This window comes from Felis catus, chromosome C1 (assembly GCF_018350175.1).
Source record: "Felis catus isolate Fca126 chromosome C1, F.catus_Fca126_mat1.0, whole genome shotgun sequence".
Lineage (NCBI taxonomy): Eukaryota > Metazoa > Chordata > Mammalia > Carnivora > Felidae > Felis > Felis catus.
In genome coordinates, this window is record NC_058375.1 from 45855525 (window position 1) to 45874948 (window position 19424).

At 40.6% G+C, this 19424-nt stretch overlaps 1 protein-coding gene across 5 annotated transcripts in view; it reads left to right on the top strand.

Annotated features, from left to right (window-relative positions):
- Positions 1-3479: 3479 nt before the first annotated feature.
- Positions 3480-19424, top strand: part of PRKAA2 (protein kinase AMP-activated catalytic subunit alpha 2) — an 81614-nt gene continuing 65669 nt past the window's right edge. For 2 of the 5 annotated variants that reach the window (XM_023258743.2, XM_045035910.1), the window contains exon 1: positions 3482-3675. In XM_023258743.2, the coding sequence (XP_023114511.1) occupies positions 3582-3675 (94 nt within the window). In that variant the 5' untranslated portion in view covers positions 3482-3581. Of the gene's footprint in view, positions 3676-19424 lie in introns of all 5 variants that reach the window. The other 3 variants (XM_023258744.2, XR_002744506.2, XM_023258745.2) reach the window with 3 other exon arrangements.

Below are 19424 nucleotides of genomic sequence, written 5' to 3' on the forward strand. Positions count from 1 at the left end.
GAAAGTCCTATGGGGACCCCAAAGAGAAATGTGTGATCAAAAACTTGATGAATAATGTCAGAGGAAGGACAGAATTATCTTTCTATGCGCTCTATAAAGAATATTAGGGGCACCTGGGTGGCTTAGTTGGTTGCGGGTCTGACTCTTGATTTTGGCTCAGGCCACGATCCCAGGATTGTGGGATTGAGCCCTGCGCTGGGCTCAGTGCTGAGCATGGAGTCTGCTTGGGATTCTCTCTCCCTCTTCCTCGCTCCTCTACCTTGCTCACATGCCCCTCCTTCTCTCCCTAAAAGAAAATAAAAAATTATAAAACATGAAGAGACAATCAAAGAATATGCTTCCAAAAATGTACACAAGTATTATAGAGGTGTGTGGGACAATTAATTTATGAAAATGTTATTTTTCTGGATTTAGGAATGTTTGTGTTGTCAGCTTCAAAGGATGTGTACCTAGTTGTGTTCTCTCTTTCAAATAAATACTCACTTTCATACACAAGTTTGTATTTTTTTTCCTTAAAGAGGTCCTGCACATTATATAAACTTCAGGTGCCACACAATGTGAATCCACTTGAGTGCCTGTAATTTGCTAGGCACTATTCTGGGAGCCAAGGATCCATCAGTGAACAAAATAGAGAAAAAAAAAACCCTCTCTCTTTGAAGCTTACATTCTAGTTAGGAGTGACAAGCAAAACGAAAACATAACAAACGAGGAAATGAAATAGTATGTCAGAAAGTAAGTGCCATGGGGGAAAAAGAAACAGTTGAGAAGGGTAGGGGGAAGGAGAGCGCGCAGGGCAGAGAGTATGGGTGGGCTGGTACTTCCCATGTTAAAATAAGGTGGTCAAAGCAGGTAAGTCTCATGGGGAAGGTGACTGAGCAAAGACTTGAAGGAACTGGTTGTTGAGAATACCAGTGGAATCTAGTGTAGTATATTTGGCTAGTGGTAGTCCATTATTCTCTTATTCAGGCTCTGAGTATTTGAAGTAAAATAACCCCAAAGACCCAGTATCAGTGGGTAAAGCAGTTAATAGCTGGAGCAGGGTTGAGAACTGAATGGCTGTCTGGGGCACCAATCTAGAGATAGGTACTAAAGAACATAGGGACACTATAGCATCACTGGAAAATAATCAAATGGGGAATATTGTTATTTACCAGAACATCTCTGTTGGTGGTGGGGGGTCGGTGGTGGTGAGACCTCCAAGGGGCATGGCACTCAAGGAGATTTGTTCTGATGAACAGTCAGGTTTGTACTCCTGGGGAGGGTGAGGCAGTTGGGAACCACATCCGAAATGCCCCAGGGCAACAGGAGGCTGCTCCCTGCCAATGAGAGAGTGGTGCTTTCCCAGCCTTCTCAGCCCTTAGGGTTCAATCTTGCTGCCAAACTGAGGTCAGGAAGACAGCTAAACGGATAAGCTTGAAGTATACATTGTTGGCCTGCCCTAGACGTAACTATGAGAATGGGACTCCAATCGTGAACATTTTAAATGTTCTTAGAACAGCACATTTGGTTATCTTTGGCAGCTGTGGTATGGTAGAGAGACCCAAGGACAAGTCAGAAGTGCATAGGGGTTCTGATGCGTCTGCCACTTAGCCGATTTAAGTTTTACCATCTACAAAATGGGGGTAATAATAAGTTTCTTTTATGGCAGTCAAATGAGATCATTGTGTTCAAATGAACGCTTTAATCAGCGAAGTATATACTTGTCGGCATAATAATAAAGCTACAAGGTCGTTCACAGTTGCTGGGTAAGGATCATAGTTATGAAGTATATAATAACAAGTCGTAATTACCGAGGAGTAAAGATGGTGTGTAAAATGCTTTAAAATCTCCATTTATATTCTGCCTTCGTGGCGAATCAAGAAAACAATCTAACAGACTTTTCAATGTCTTTCACTGGTATATCAGAAGAAGAGACATACATCATCTGTCTCAAAAGCAAAATTGAGTATTCTCTTTTCTGACTTATTTGAACGAATACCCAAATGAAGGTTCAGCATTAAAAATAACTGGCTGTTTTCTCCCAATTGCCAGCTAGGTAGAGTGATTCTTAAGTGATACTTCTTGTCAGCAAGAAAGATGATCCCAAGAATGAACGAAAATAGCCTCTGTTCAACAGCTGTGATATTTATAATTTATAAGCTGTGATCATCTCTCATCAGATTGCCTTGGTGTCTGAACAAGAAAGGATGTATGTTTGCCATTTGTGTATCTATCACTTCTCAGAAAATAAACATTTATTACATTTTATTCTTTCTGATCAATACATTTCTCTCTTTACACATAAACAGTGTGATAAGAGGCTTCCTGTTTGAGGAGCATGACCTTGAAACTCTAGTGTTACGCACGCACAATGTTAAGTATGTTCAACTACTCCGTAAACACTCAGTTCCAATCATCAAATCATTTTTAAGCACTGAAAGGCAACCCTGAAGACTCGGACCACATGGAAGGAAGAAAGGGAGGGAGGATGGGAGAGATCAGTTCATAACGAAATTCTTGTCAGTCTTTAATACTGTGCCTGCGTGTCACGCTTCCAGTTTCCTCTCACCCTTCTCCCCTACTTCGATCTCTTATTTTTCTTTAATTTGTGTCCTTATATCGCCCTTGCTCTTCACAATTCTCTAGGTCCTTTATGTATTTTACTTGCTTTGCTCATTACATTGTTTCCCTTTTCATTTCACTATTGCCCCCTTTGGGCAACTCGACGACCAGCTAAATCTACACTTTATATAAGCATGTGCTAAATTACAATCGAGCAAAAATCGTGACTGTGCGTTACTGGAGAACTAAATGCAAATCAGAACTGAGAGCTCTTGGGGAGAGAGCGCTTGCACCACAGGGCAACAGAACGGAGAATTACAAAACGCACAGTGGAGAACAACTGAAGAGAGCACAAGTTATTGCGTCCTCTGTGTGCCAAGACCTGCATCAGAAACACCCCGCCCATGACTCGAAAAACTTCCCCCTAGCGCTCCGCAGACTGACCTTCGATCGAGGCCCTTCCCCACCGCCGCCTCCCCCTGACGTCCCTTACACCCGCACTTTAGACTTCACGTCCCTCTCTCCCCACACCTCAGGCCTGCCTCTCTTCAAATTCGATTCCCACGTCGCCGCACGCCGACGCTCGGCCCCTCTCGGCTCACACGTTAGCTCCCCTCGGTTTCTCCCACGGCGGGTTCCGAAGCCGGCTCCCGCGCTAGGCGCCCCCCACAGGTGGAGGGAGGCGCCCCCCACAGGTGGAGGGGGCCACCCCCCTCCCAGCCCCGCTCCCCCCCCCGCACACCTGGCTGCCCCCAGGCCCGCCCCGCCCCCCTCCGGCGCCCCGCCCAGCCCCCCCAGCCGCCGCCGCTGCCGCCGCCGCCGCCGCCGCTCGCGCCCGGACGCTCCCACGCCGCCGCCGCCGCCACCGCCTCCCGCGCGCCGCGCCCGCCCCGCGCCCCTCGGCGACTCGGGCCTCCCCCCACCCCCCCGCCGCGGGCCCGCTGCACTGTGGGTAGGCGGCGGCCACACTGAGGAGCCCGCGGCGGCGGCCGCACTCGCACTGAGGAGCCGGCGGCGGAGCGAGGCTGCGCGCGCCGAAGATGGCTGAGAAGCAGAAGCACGACGGGCGGGTGAAGATCGGACACTACGTGCTGGGTGACACGCTGGGCGTCGGCACCTTCGGCAAAGTGAAGAGTTGAGTACGCGCCGGAGGCCGCCGCGCGGGGCTGTCCGCTCGCAGGAGGCCGGGCCGGGCGGCGGGAGCCCGGCGCGCCCAGGGCCGCGGGCGGGCGCGGGCCTGGCGGCAGGTGGAGCGGGCCCGGGAGCCCCGCGAGGGCGGGCGGGCGTGGGGGCGGCGGCGGGGACGACGGCGGGCCCGGGGTGTGACCGGCGGGCCGTGCCCGGGTGGGTGACGCCGGAGGTCGGGCTGGGGGGCAGGGTGCCTTGCAGCGGAGTCGGTGTGGGCGGCGCCGGGGAGTAAGACCCGGTGCCGCTGAGCGAGTTTCCAGCGCCTCAGGTGCCTTGCTGGGTGCTTCGCGTGTGAGCTCATTTCATCCTTGCGGCGACTCGGCGCAGGTGTTGTCCTCACCTTGAAGGTGGGAAAACGGGGACCCCTAGAGGTTTGGGAACGAGCCCAAGGTCACACCGAAATTGGCAGAAGCGGGATGAGGTGCAAAATGTCTTCCAGTACTGGCCAGGCCGGGAGGTGCCTGCCGTCCGACGCTCGTGCTCCGGGACTCGGGTTGGTGGGGCGGACGCTTTCGAGCAGGTTCCCAGGGCCTGCAGGTGGGGGCGTGAACGCAGGGAGGCCGCTGCAGCGGGTCTGGGCTCGGTTAGGTTTGGGGGTCTCAGGGGTGCTTGGCGTGTGGAAAGAAGTCTAGGAAGGTTTTTGGAATGGGGACAGATTAAAGGTTCCTTGGTGTTGGCCCTCGGAGCGTGCTGGGCTCAGGAGGCCAGAACTGCTAAGACCTGTCCAGCTGAGGTCTGTTTTCTTGGTGATGGGATCCCATTTTGGGTGTAGAAAAACAGGCTGCTTTTGAACGTCATTCTTTTTTTTTTTTTTTTTTTTACTTGTTACTAGTTAAGTATTGAACCTTTTTTTTTAATGTTAATAGGAGTCACATGGGGTTTTATTAATCTGTCCTGTCTTCAGAATTAGAGCCAGCTTATTAGAAATACTTTCCGTTGGATTGTTGTAAATCCAGAATTACAAGTCAAACGTCAGCTTTTTTCTTTTGCTGTAGGCAGTCTGAGATTTTACTCTGAGGCCTTTAGTTCCCTGTAAACTTCATATTTTAAGCCTCAAGTCAAAGGTGTTAAATAGGTAGCAGGAACTCGTTCATTCCCGTGGCATAGATCATCTTATTTACTTGCACGCGTCTGATGCTGTTTTATTCGGAAGGCACTTGCCGAGCACCTGCTGTGTGCTAGGCATCATTCTAGGCGGTGGGGATACAATAAGGAACACAGCCACATTAAAATCTCTCCTTTGGGGCGCCTGGGTGGCTCAGTTGGTTAAGCCACCGACTTCGGCTCAGGTCATGATCTCGCGGTCTGTGAGTTCGAGCCCCGCATCGGGCTCTGTGCTGACAGCTCAGACCTGGAGCCTACTTTGGATTCTCTGTCTCCCCCTCTCTCTACCCTTCCCCTGCTCACGCTCTGTGTCTGTCTCTGGATGATAAATAAACGTTAAAAAAAATTAAATAAAATCTCTCCTTTTGTGGAGCTTATGTTCTAGTAGGAGGAGACAAAAGATCAGAATATATGTGTAAAATATGTAGTCAGTTTAGTGCTACTGAGAAAAATGAATCAGGGAGGAGAGAGTGAGTTTTGTGAGGTTAGCAGTTTTCAATAAGGTGGTCAGGCCATGTCTCACAGGCAAGGTGGTATTTGTGTAAAGACCTGAAAAGTTTGTAAAAATCTTTGCAGTACTATGTGTGCCGTAAAGTCCTGGGGTATTATAAAAGGCTTCCTAGAGCGGCTAGCCAAGAGGATATATTTAGGATGAAATTAGGAAGGTCCAAGCATTAGATTCATGCCCGTAAGGTTACTTGCCATTCAGTGTCATTACTGAGGGCTACCGTGTCATGACATGATCCATTTACTCAGGCAAGCTGTGCCTCTGCCATCTGGGCATGTATACCCTCAAAGTTATATAACTTACCCTGCATCCTTTCAAACTGTGTTAAAATGTTTGTCGTTTTGAATTCTTACATAATTTGAATGTAGACGAAAACACCCATCAGATCAACTGGCCCATTGTCAAAGGACGACTTAAATCTCTTTTGTATATGCTCTTGAGCAGCTTCCAGGCCCTGGCTTCTTAAAATATAAACCAGTGGAAGGTACGCTGATTTATGAGAAATCCTTTTCCTGGAGGGCCCAGTCTAATGAACAATCGGAGGAGTGTTTTTAACACCATGTTGGAGCCTCTCTAAAGTTAGACTGTGATTTCCCATCCCGGATTAGAAGTAGTACAGTTGCTCAATAAAAATGGTAGAAATTGCTGTAGTCAGTCTTATTTAATTCTTCAGGGGACAACAAACAAAAGTACACGTATTTTTAAAAACTTGTATTTTGGGGGGCGTCTGGGTGGCTCAGTCGGTTCAGTGTCCAGCTCAGGTCATGATCTCACAGTTTGTGAGTTCAAAGCCCACATGAGGCTCTCTGCTGTCATCGTGGAGCCTGCTTGGGATCCTCTGTCTCCCTCTCCCCCTCCCCCACTCTCTCTCTCAAAAACAAACATTTTAAAAATGTATTTTTTAAAAAGAAAAATATACCTTTATTGAGGCATGTTTACGTATCATAAAATTCACCCATTTCAAATATATGATTCATTAATTTTTAGTAACTTTATTGATGATGCAGCCATCATCATAGACGGAACCAACATCAACTTTAAAACATTTTTATCCCCACAGTAAGATCCCTCATGTTCATTTACAGTTCATCTTTGTTCCCACCAGCAGCCTCAGGAAACCCCTAATCTGTTTTCTGTCTGAATAAACTTTATTTCTCTGGACACTTCTGATAAATAGGATCATTCGATATGGAGTCTTTCATATTTCCTTTAACGATGTGTTTAGGCTTATGCATGAGGTAACGTGTCAGTAGTTTATTCCTTTTTATTGCTAAATAATGTTCCATTGTGTGGACATGCCACTTTCTGCCTGTACATTGACCAGTTGATGGACACTGTTTTCAGTTTGGGGCTATTACAAATAATGCTACCACAGGGATGCCTCAGTGACTCAGTTAAGCGTCCGACTTCGGCTCAGGTCATGATCTCACGGTCTGTGAGTTCGAGCCCCACGTCGGGCTCTGTGCTGACAGCTCAGAGCCTGGAGCCTGCTTTGGATTCTGTGTCTCCCTCTCTCTCTGCCCCTCTCCTGTTTGCACTCTCTGTCTCAAAGATAAAAATGTTAAAAAAAAAAATTTACGAATAATGCTACCACAAATAATTGGATGCAAATCTTTGGGCACATGTTTTCATATATCTTGGTCAGGTACCTAGGAGAAGAATTGTTGGGACATATCATAGTTTGTATGTTTAGCTTTTTGAAAAACTGCAAACTTTTCAAAAGTGGTTGTACCATTTTACTATCCTACCCACAATGTATGAAGGTTCTCCTTTCTCTACATCCTTACCAACATTTGTTGCTGTGTGTTTTAAAGGCATTTTGATGGGTGGAAATGGTGTCCATTGTGGCTTTAATTTGCATTTGTTAATGATTAATGATACTAACTATCTTCAGATACTTATTAGCCATATATTTATTGTCTTGGGTGAGATATCTCTTCATATCTTTTGCTCATCTCATGAGCTGAATTATAAGAATTCTTTACAAATTTTGGGTCCAAGTCCCTTATTGGATGCAGTTTGTAAATATTTTCTCCTAATCTGTTTGACTTTTCATTTTCTTAGCGGTGTCTTTTGAAGTTTAAAAGTTTTGAATTTTCATGAGGTCCTATTTATTGATTCTTGTTTTTATGGACCTTGCTTTTGATGCTATATCCAAGAAATCTTTGCTTTAGATCTCAAGGATTTTCTCTTACGTTGTCTTCTAAATATTTTGTTTTAGCCCTCACATTTAAGTGTATGACCCATTTTGAGTTAATTTTTGAGTATAAGAGGAGGTTCTAAGATCAGCTTTTTGAATGAATACCCAGTTGTTCCAGTACAATTGAAATGTATTGAAAACATATTTTTAATTGTTATATAGATTTAGACCTTGTAAAGTTAATTCCTACTAAATAACTTAATGATAGATGATTTAGTTTTTTTTTTTTAAGTTTTTTATTTGAAGAGAGAGGTAGAGAATCTCAAGCAGGCTCCATGCCATCAGCACAGAGCCCGACGTGGGGTTCACCTCAGTAACTGTGAAATCATGACCTGAGCCCAAATCAAGAGTTGGACACTTAACTGACTGAGCCATTCAGGCGCCCCGGTGATTTGGTTTTACATGGTTTTAAAAACATGGAAATGGAAGAGTAAGTAGCATTCTTTTTGTGTGTGCCTTTTCTCTTTAACTGTTAGGCTAATTACAGATTTTTGAGATTTAACTTAGTGTATCAACTTATAGGCCAACGTTAGGTACGATAAACAAAAATTGAAAGTGGCATAATTTTCATTTGATAGCACTTGTTTCAAGTCATTTTTTAAAAGTATAAAGAACTTTTCTTTTTGCTGTTAAATAATGAAAGGTTTATTTAAAAAGTTCTAAACTGATTTTCTCCATTGTTTTGTTAGATTACCAGAGAAGTGCTATGGAAACAAGTGATGTAGGCTGACAGAATTTAAAAGTAATGGTTTTTATCTACTTAAATTTTTTCTCTACATTGATTTAGTTCATATTCTTTCCAGGGTAGGGTAGAACTGCTTGAGAACTGTTGAAGAGCTCTTGTAATTGGACTTGTTCAGCTCTTATCTCAATAGTAAAGATGATAGAAATACAAGAATAGATTTGTTGTTTGTGTTATACAAAGACTGATTCAAGAATATATGTAGGGGCGCCTGGGTGGCTCAGTCGGTTAAGCGGCCGACTTCGGCTCAGGTCATGATCTCGCGGTCTGTGAGTTCGAGCCCCGCGTCGGGCTCTGTGCTGACAGCTCAGAGTCTGGAGCCTGTTTCAGATTCTGTGTCTCCCTCTCTCTGACCCTCCCCCATTCATGCTCTGTCTCTGTCTCAAAAATAAATAAACGTTAAAAAAATTTTATAAAAAAAAAAAAAAGAATATGTAATACAATGCTAATTATTTATTTGAAAAGCAGTCTGCATTTTCAAGGTGAGTACTGATAGATTTGGTTTATGAAATATTTACTCTTTGTCAGAAGACACCACTGGATACTTTGCAATCACATTAGCCTTTTTCTAGCTAGTAGTTTCATCAAGGAATTACCTTCTCTGTTTTTCAGATAGTTCTGTGAATGGCCCACAGACTTGGCTTTCAAGAAATTGTACCAATTCCCCACTTATTTATTTACTGTTTCCTCACTTAACAGGAAAGATAAGCAGATGGAATTTTTATTACATTTTTTAAGTAGGCTTCATGCCCAGTGTGGAGCTGAATGTGGGGCTTGAACTCACGACCCTGAGATCGAGACCTGAGCTGAGATCAAGAGTCTGAGGCTTAAGTGAGCTCCCCAGGTGCTCCTTTTTATTACATTTTTAAAAACAAGCAGTGTTACATTTTTTTAAATGTAACGAGTTCTACATGATAAGTTGAATATTGGACAACTACCTGGTCAGTTGGTGGACCAGAATGTTGTACCTGTGGCATACTGGCCCCTGCTGGGATTGTTTTTGACTTCCTGGGCCTTGTTTTCTTTTTCTCCTAAAGGAGAGCGCTAGAACATGTAATCTATTGGATCCTTTCCAACTTTAAACTGATTTTTAAAAAGATTTAATTCCTCCAAATGGGTATTTTTAATTGTTCCTTCTCGATTAATGGAAATTTGAGTTACTGAAGACCAGAGCTGAAATGTAGATGTAATGGAGAACAAAAGAAAATGGAAACACATCTGTAACAATTTAGTGATAAAAGCTACAACTCAAGGGGCACCTGGGTGGTTCAGTTGGTTAAGCCTCTGACTTCAGGTCATGATCTCACTGCTCATGAGTTTGAGCCCCATCCTGGGCTCTGTGCTGACCGTTTGAAGCTTCGAAGCCAGGAGCCTGCTTCAGCTTTTGTCTCCCTCTCTCTGTCCCTCCCCTGCTCAAGCTCTTGTCTGTCAGTCTGTCTGTCTGTCTCTCTCTCTCTCTCTCTCTCTCAAATATAAACATAAAAAAAAAAGCTACAACTAGACTCAGTTTTTTAATATTCTAAGTAGTATAAAATGCATTTGATTGTATTTATTCCCCAGAATAATCTTGAGTTTGTTATTATCTCCATTTTACAAATGACGAAATTGAGAATCCTATACCTTAAGTGACTTGCTCAAGGTCACAGTGCTAGGTAAGTGGCAGAATTGGCAATCATAAGCCAGATTTTCTGACTCCAGAGTCTGTGTTCCATGCAGTGTAAAGTCAAGATGCATAGTGTGTTGTTTTGAGTTTTAAATCTACAAGAATGTAATTTCACATATCTGTAGGTATTCATCAAGTATTAAAAAAGATTGATGTTTCATTTTAGTTCGCATTTAGAATAAAATTGTTCTTTGAAAATCCATCATATGCATGATTAAAATTTATTTTTTTCATATTCCTAACTTTTATGCCTTAATCCATTCCTTATATGGATGAACATGCTGAATTCTGACAGTTTTAAACCAAATTTCTTGTAAATACCAGGTATTTCAGTTTTTTCTTATTATGAAAGTAACCCTGACTAAAGATTACCAGTAACCTTTAGTAACCAAAGAGAACTTACAAAAACCATTTGATGTCCTAGAAGGAACATAGGTCTAAGAAGGCTTTAGCCCTGGATTTTAATTCCATTTTACCACTAGTTATGTGGCTTTGGGAAAACTAGTAACCTTCTTTGGGCCTGTTTCCTCCTTTGTAAAATGGCAATAACAGCATTCGGCCTACTGCCTTCTAGAATTTTTATGAGGATTAAGTGAGGTACATAAAATGGCTTTAAGAATGCTAAAGTGGCAGTGTTGTGAAGATGCCTGGGTGCATGGGTGTTGTGAATCAATTCTGCAGTCTCTGTGAAGTGTTAGTAAGTGTTTGCTGTGTTCAAATATGCCTTCAGTTCTGATAGAGACATGGAGACAGAGCTGTAACAATTTGCCCCTGTTTTTTGGATGCCTACATTGAAGGAAGTTCTAAATGACTAACTTCCTTGTGTTATGTGATAATTACTAATTTTTTTTTATTGAAATGCAGTTGTTTTTGGGTAAGTCATGTAATTTTTTTCCCCACAAACATGAAAAATGACTAAAATAAGAAAAAGGCAAGTAATAGTGGATGTTCATATAACTTACTAGCTGAACTGATTTTACTTTTAAAATTATTCAGATTCTAAGCAAGTGTTAAACAGTAGTTCCAAATAATAAAGATATATTTCTACTCAAGTACTAGAAGGTTAGTGTTTAGGGGCTCCTGGGTAGCTCAAGTCAGTTAAAACGTCCAACCTTGGCTCAGGTCATGATCTCATGGTTTGTGAGTTTGAGCCCCACGTCTGACTCTGTGTTGACAGCGTGGAGCCTGGTTGGGATTCTGTGTCTCCCTCTCTCTCTGCCCCTCCCCTGCTCTCTGTGTCTCTCTCTCAAAAATAAATGTTAAAAAAATTTTTTTAGAAGGTTAGTGTTTGAATCAAAATCAATTCAGTGGTATCTCTCAAAAATTGGATAAAGGATGTGGTGTTTAGACCTTTTTCCCCCCTGACTTCTGTATCGCGTAGATGATTTCAGCATTGATAATTTGGTCCTTAATTTCTGAATGGATTTTGTTCCTTTTGTGTAATCAGTTCACGGGACTCTCAGAAGATGTTTTTTTCCCTTAAGAAACAATGTTAAAAATGGTGGATAGGTTCAAAGTAAGTGCACAAAGGCAACATGGTATATAGTACAAAGACCATTGGATTTGGAAGACCTGGGGTGGAACGTTTGCTATGTTGTAAGCCCGCTGAGTGGCCTTAAACTAAAGTCACTTGATCTGTAAAAAAAGGGAATAATACCACATGTTCTCTTACATTGTTGTGAGAAGAACATGAAAAAATGTAGGTGAAGAGACCCTCATAAGTCCTTAACTCTTATGTAATTTTATGTAAGTAGGTCTTATGTATATAAACCCCATAATTAGTTGAATTCTGAGAATAACCTGTGATCTGGTTCTGAGACCAGAAGTTTATTTAATGAGGGGGAAGAAGACTTTACGATCTTCTGTTTAGTGTTTCCCAGCTCTCTTCTGATATTTTTTTCTGATATGTTCAGAAAACTCTGAGTCTCTAGATACTGCTCACTATCACCCTCTCCTATACACTACTCCCGTGCATAGGTGTGAACGTGTAACTGACTTATATTCCAGATCCTGTGGCTGCAATCACAGATCTCTTGAGAAAAGGAGGCAGAAGTTAGGAGAAGGAAAAGAATGTGAGCAGCAGCTGGCATTTTTTATTTATAAAGGGTCATTTTTAAGGCTCTACTTAGAGTAGAACCAAAATTAATACAGTTCATTTTTTTACACTACAGAAAATGCACTTTGTGTTCGAGATGTCTTTGTACCAAACTTTCTCTTAGTATATGTGTGTAAATTCAGAGAGGATTTTGGAAGTTTGATCATAGACTGAAGTAATTACTTCAGTTCTGTGGACTTTATTCCTTTCCCATGCTGACACAGCACTGCTTATAGTGTTTCTTTGTTTGTTTGTTTGTTTTGGTAAAAACATGCCAAAATATAAATTTATCTTGTCATCCATGTTAGTTTTCCTTAAAACATTTGGTAGTATTTGTAATGGTGACACCCATTTATTCTTCTGGGATTCTTGTACTTTCCTTGATGATAGGGAAAATATTTTATAGAGAAAGTAATTTTTTTGAGTCAGGCTGATTATTTAATTTGACCTAGCAGAAGATCTAATCTCACGTCCTTTAAGAGATAACGAGTAAGTGGGTAGCACAAGATTCCTAAAATACTCAATGTGTTATAAGTAGAGCAAATCTACCTAGTATATGTATCCGATAAAAACATAAGAGCACCTTGAATCAGGTTGAATGGATTTTTATCTGTTAAATGGCTGAAATGCATATACAAAGCAATGTGTTTATTTTGAAATGTAGTGAGCCATTTTATTTTTAGTATAGTGTATTAAGGAAAGAATTTCAGGCAGCTCTTATCTCTGCTAATAATAGAAACCTTTTTCACCCCTTCAAGGGAACAGTATTCTTGCTTAAGTGCTGTCTTACGTTTAACTATGTTTGCCTCTGATAAATTTTACCATATTTTTTTAGGTGGTGCCTTTGTTTTTAAAGTGGTAATCTTTTTAAACCTGCCATTAGGTTTTTTTTTTTTTTAAACGACCTTTTATATGGTTAAGGAAAATGGTCAAATCTTGCAATAAACATGTCTCAGTCTGAATGCCCATGTATTAACTTACTAAGATACTTCTTTTCAGAAAATTTTCTTCATATTATTTATACAGTCTTATGTAGTATTAAATACATGATCAGTAGTATTAAATATATGTTCACATTTAACGTCTCTTAACTCCTAAATTATGAATTAGTTATAAGGAAGTTTATCTAGCTGTCATAATTGAAAATCATGGAATTAAAAAATTTGAATATACCATAATTTTTTTCCAAATTCTTATTTTACTTGATAAATACTATAAATATCAGTTAATTTCATTTTCTTTTTAAAGGTGTTTGAATATAGATTGGCACTATATGGTATTCCATACTTCTCTCAGGCTTAGTTAATGAGATAATAAAACTGATATGTATTTAGCATTTACGTGCTTAGTCATTTTGGATTTTACGCAGAATATTTTTACCAGTATTAAAAATGTGGCAATGATGCTGCTACAGCTGATTTACTAATTTAAAACAAAGTGGGAAATATTCATTGGGAATTTACCTAAATGAATCTTGTCTCACATTTGAATTCTAAGTCAAATCCACCTTTTACTCAGATTGATATCAGCTTCCACCTAGTGCTCTACTAATTCACCGTTAGACAGTGTAACAGTTACACTATATGTTGTAAACTTGATTTCAGCAAGAATTTGACTTTGTGTCTTACAGTAACTTTGTGGATAAGATGAAGAAATGTGCTGTATGTGGTTTATTGCTGCGGAATAACTATTCCCAAAGAAACCAGGTGTCATCCTAAGGGGAAATCTTGGACCTTGACTCTATTTAATTAGTAATATTTCCTATTTGGGATGGTACAAAGCTAGATGAGGCGATTAATAGACAAATTACAAAAGCAGAATTTAAATTTATATTAACACTTAGACTGCTGTGCAAAAACCAAGAAGGTGAAATTGAATAGGGGCAAGTGTAAAATCTAGCACTTAAGTTAAAAACAAAGAAGAGGTGCATAAAAGACTAGAACAGTTTGACACTCGTTCTTGAAATGTTGGAGTTTTAGCTGACTATAAGCTGAGGAAGTGTATGTTTTGAATGCTTTAAATGTAAAAATTGTTACCACATGGAAAATAGATGTATAGAGACCATATTAGCTGGTAGTTTTAGAGGGAGTGTAGTTCTGTACTTGGGCTTAATCTAAATTTTGAATATTGAATTCATTTTTTGGCACTACAATTTGCAAAACTTAGCCAATCATATTTCAGAGAATGACCCTTATAATTAGGAAGCCCCAAAAGAATGCCATGTGAAATACAGTAAAGGAAACATTTTTTATACTATAGAAAATGTATTTTCAGTGTGATAGATGTTTTTGAATAGCTGAAGTACCATCATCTAGCAAAAGGAGTCACCATGTTCAGTGATGTTTTGAAGGATATAGCTAGTACTGTTGGGTGAATATTTTAAGAGGCAAATTATAATCCAGAATAATGAGGATCTTTCTATCAAGGAGCTTGTTTAGGAATGGTACAACTTATACTCTAAATCAGTTAGGTTTCTTTTTTTTTTTTTTTTAGTTTTTTCTTAATGTTTATTTTTGAGAGAGAAAGCACAAGCGGGGGATAGGTAGAGAAAGAGGGAGACACAGAATCCGAGGCAGGCTCCAGGCTCTGAGTTGTCAGCACAGAGCCTGATGTGGGACTTGAACCCACAAAGTGCCAGTTCATGACCTGAGCTGAAGTCAGGCACTCAACCGACTGAGCCACCCACACGTCCCCAGATCGGTTAGATTTCTGTCATTGACACATTTACTTAGATCCTGTATGGTTAGCTATCAAAATTATTGCCACAAAATTCCTATTTTGAATGGAAGGTTGGCATAAATAATTTATAAAATTCTTTTTAACTTCAATATTCTATTAGTGCATGAACATTTTTTCTAATGTGATGAACTTCCACACCTGCTGTGACTTTAAACTTGTATCAAATCAACCTCCTAGTCAAGAACAATTAGAAAATTTGGAGGAAATGAAAAAAATCTGTTTGAAGTCAGCCAAGACTTGGGTGGTCAGTGTCCCAGTGAGAAGAAAAATGTATTGGAGTGAGTCTGATACTTTGGCTTTTCTCTTGGTCATTTGCTAATTTGTAATTATGGTACATGTGAAAAGCCAAACAGGTAGCAGTGGCTAAAAGGCAGAAAAGATGAGCAGAACTTGAGTCTTGGTGAGAAGGCAGTTGACAACTTATCAAGAAGGAGAGCCCCTCGTAAACAGTTGGGTTTCTGGTTGCAGCCCTCTGAGGACCAAAATCCTTTTTAGAATCAGCTTAATTTCACACTTATTAAGATGATCTCCTTCCTATCTTTATTCTTTGGCGGAAATAAAATCATCTGGAGCTTGTACAGTTTTTTCATGTACGGTGTTCAACATTCTAGGAGACAAGGCCAAGATAACAGGAACAGACTCATGGGTGATTCAGATATTAAAGTTATCAGGCATGGACTTTAAAATAACTTATATGTTAAAAATGGAGAATTTTAGCAGAGATCTAGAATCTATAAAAATAGGGAATTCTTTAACTGGAAAATATAAAAATTGAGTTAGGGCTCCATGGATGCTTTAAAGCAAATTAGATTGTGTTGCAGAGAGAATTGTGAACTGGAAGAAAAGTCAGAAGAAACATCCAGACTGAACCATAGGGAGACAAAGTGATAGAAAGTGAAAGAGACCTATAGAAATAACAGTGAAAAGTCTAACATGTGTTAATGGAACCTGTAGAGAAAAAAGTCATTGTAGGCTTAAGTTTTTCTCCCCCTTGTAGAAAGGTGACCTCAGACGTACTTTCTTCTTCTTTTTTTTAATTTATCTTTTTTAAATGTTTATTTATTTTTGATGGGGAGAGAGACAGAATGTGAGGTGGGGGGTGGGAGCAGAGAGAGAGGGAGACAAAGAAACCAAAACAGGCTCCAGGCTCCCAGATGTCAGCACAGAACCCGATGTGGGGCTCAAACTCACAAACTGTGTGATCATGACCTGAGCTGAAATCAAGAGTTGGACACTGAACCAGTTGAGCCACCCAAGTGCTCCTACCTTCTTTCAATGTAGTTTCTTTTAACATATACCAAGATACCAAGATGTGATTTCTCAGTTCTGTTACCACACACCAGTATTTACTTTGAAAATGACCTGTTATTGTTGAATTACATGTGGACTGGGAGGTCTCTGAAGGGACGTGTAATACTCCAAGGAACTATATTACTACCTCACTGTTTCACCAGCATTAAACTTGTGTAGAAAAAGATACTCCAGCTCCCCTTTATGATGTCTCTCCTAATTCAATGCATCCCCTGTGGGAGGCTTAGAGGCTGCATGAGGGGACAGTTAGTTATTTGATGTGGTTACTGTTTGAGGCTTACAAATGCTGGAGTAGATTTTATCCATTCATGTGAGTGTCATCCCCCACAACCTCTTCTGTCTGTGTGATATGGGCTCTGGGAAGCAGGGATTAGATATTTTAACTCCTGATGAAGATGTGTTTGTTTCTACCATACTGATAGGCTGTTTCTAGTCCTAATTCTTTCTAAAAAACTAAAACTGGTATTAGATTACTACCAATTGCGTCCTGTGAGCATGGATGTTATTTTGAACATAAGACCACTGATGATCGTAAGACTGGGGCACTGTGCAGGTCCAGAAGGAGGGAGACAGGGAATTGGGGAAGTAGCAGTATTTGAAGAGACAATGGCAGACAGTTTTCCAAGTCTGATAAACACATCAAACCACAGATTCAAAGCTTATGAACCTCAAGCAGAATAAATGTAGGAAAATCATTCCTAGATACATCATTGAAAAACTGCTTAAAACTGTTTCCCTTTGCTTCAGGCTTTCCTGTAATGGAGTGGACTGCATCTGTTTGTACAGAAATGGGAGAAAGTGTTGAGAAAAAATCTTAAAAGTCAGGAGATACTGTCTTCAAAGGAACGATAAGCTAATTTTCTGAACAAAGCAAGGACACAGTGGAATAATACTCTGTTCCACCTATAATTAAAAAAAATTTTTTTAATGTTTATTTTTGAGAGAGACAGCATGAACAGGGGAGGGACAGAGAGAGAGGCAGACACAGAATCTGAAGCAGGCTCCAGGCTCTAGGCTCTGAGCTGTCAGCACACAGCCCGACGCGGGGCTCCAACCCATGAGCTGTGAGATCATGACCTGAGCTGAAGTCGGACGCTTAACTGACTGAGCCACCCAGGCGCCCCCTGTTCAACCTATAATTTTGTAATACTTTGTAATATTTTATAATATTTTTCAAAATTGTAAAATTTTGTGATGTAATTTTGTAACATCTGTTCAGCCTATAATTTTGTACCCGACAAAAATATCCTTCAAAAATAAAGGCAAAATACATTTCAGATGAGCATAGTTTGAGGGAATTCACCTGTAGACCCATAGTAAAGGGAATACCAAAGGGAATTCTTTGAGGCAGAAAGAAAATGATACTTTCCCAAATGGAAGCAGGAGGAAATGAAGAGCATTGCAAAGGGTAAATATGTGGGTAACTAAACAGATAACTGATGATACAAAATAATAACATCTTTTGAGATTTAAAATATATGCAGGAATTAAATACACCAACAGCAAAAGTGGGAGAGGAAGCATAGAGCTAATGTGTTCTGAAATTCTTGATTGTCTAGGAAATGGTAAAGATACTAATACTAATTTATATTAGACTCTGGTAAGTCAGGGATGCATGTTATGATCTCTGGGGTAGCCACTGAAATGAAAACCTAAAGGCCTTAGGGGTAAAAAGTAGTTTGGTTCTCATTTTGTTTTGGAGAGAATGCTAAGTCATTCCACAGTTTTACTTTATTTTTTAAGTAAGCTCTACTCTCAGCGTGGGGCTTGAACTCCAGATCCCGAGATCAAGAGTCACCTGCTTTACTGACTGAGCCAGCCAGGCCACCCCCACAGTTTTACTTTAAAGAGAAATTTTATGGAACAGAAAGTTATGTTCAGTAAATATGTTAAACAAAAAACTATTCAGTTAGGGCCAGTTGATGGGCATAGAAAGGGAAGTGTTTGAAGATAGGAAAAGAAAGGAGGATGAATAAGGAGAAGAAAAAGCTTGTAGAATAAGAGAAACACAGAGAGAAAATAGACACATTAAAGACCAGAGTTGGGGGGGGGGGGCACCTGGGTGGCTCAGTCAGTTGAGTGTCCAGCTTCGGCTCAGGTCATGATATCATGGTCCATGGGTTCCAGCCCCACATCCGGCTCTGTGCTGACAGCTCAGAGCCTGGAGCCTGCAGCCTGCTTTGGATTCTGTGTCTCTCTGTCTCTCCCCCTCTTCCATTCACTCTCTTTCTCTCTCTCTCAAAAATAAGTAAACATTAAAAAAAAAAAAGAAAAAAGAAAAAAAGACCAGAGTTGGAAAGACAGAAGAGAGGGCATGGTTTAAGAAGCTTTGGGAGTGTTTCTGGAAGATTCTACTGTTCACATGGCATGAGGACATCTGTGCATGTTTTTATCTTTTCTCTGACCCGAATGTTAATAGTCTCTCCAGCAGTTTTAAATATATACTGGAGAAATGTTTTTTTCTGACTCTGTAAATGATTCATCTTACATGATTATGTAAAAAGTAATTTGACTCTTGTGTGGAATTCTTGATTGACTTAAGTTTTAATGAAATACGTTAAGGCATTTAGAGTGTAAAGCCAGTATAAACATAAGTTTTAAAAATGAAGCTGAACACAGCATATCACGTAATCACTTTCGAAGAAATTAGCTGAAGAACAAGTCTGCCAAATGTTCTCATCTCCAGGCTTTCTTGATCTGTTTAAAATAGCACGTTTTCCCACCTCTACCCTGTCACTCATACTCTGCTTTATTTTCATTGTACTTCATTATAGTACCATTGCATGTTTATTGTTTATGTTCTCCACCTGAATGCAAGTTCCATTTGTACCTGTATTCTCAGCATTTGGAGCAATGCCTAGTACACATTAGACACTCAGAAAATATTTGTCAAATGAATGAATAAATGGATGCTCAGACCAACGGAGGGTAAAAACAACTAGGAGGAAAAGGTCTTCAAGGATATAGGAGTTTGTTCTCTGAAATAAAATGGAGTGCATGTTACATATTGTATTACGGGACTGTGTTGTATTTTCTTGACATTTGGAGCTCTTGATGAATACCTTTAGTTTGATCCACAGCAAAGGCTACAGCCCTACCCCAGCCTGCATTTTAACAGCAATTTTTCTTACTTGATTATTCTCGTCCTTTGTCTCTCCTTTCTTAGCTTATCACCTACAACGAGGCTCCATCCCTTCATCACCCTGGTTTCTCAACTCAAGGGCTAGAGATAAAAGGATTAACATGTAGTAAGTGCTCTTGTTATGTTACAATCAAGAGACCCTGGTTACTGGGAGGTAAAATAGTGTGAATTTGGGGCTTGGGCAGATGTAC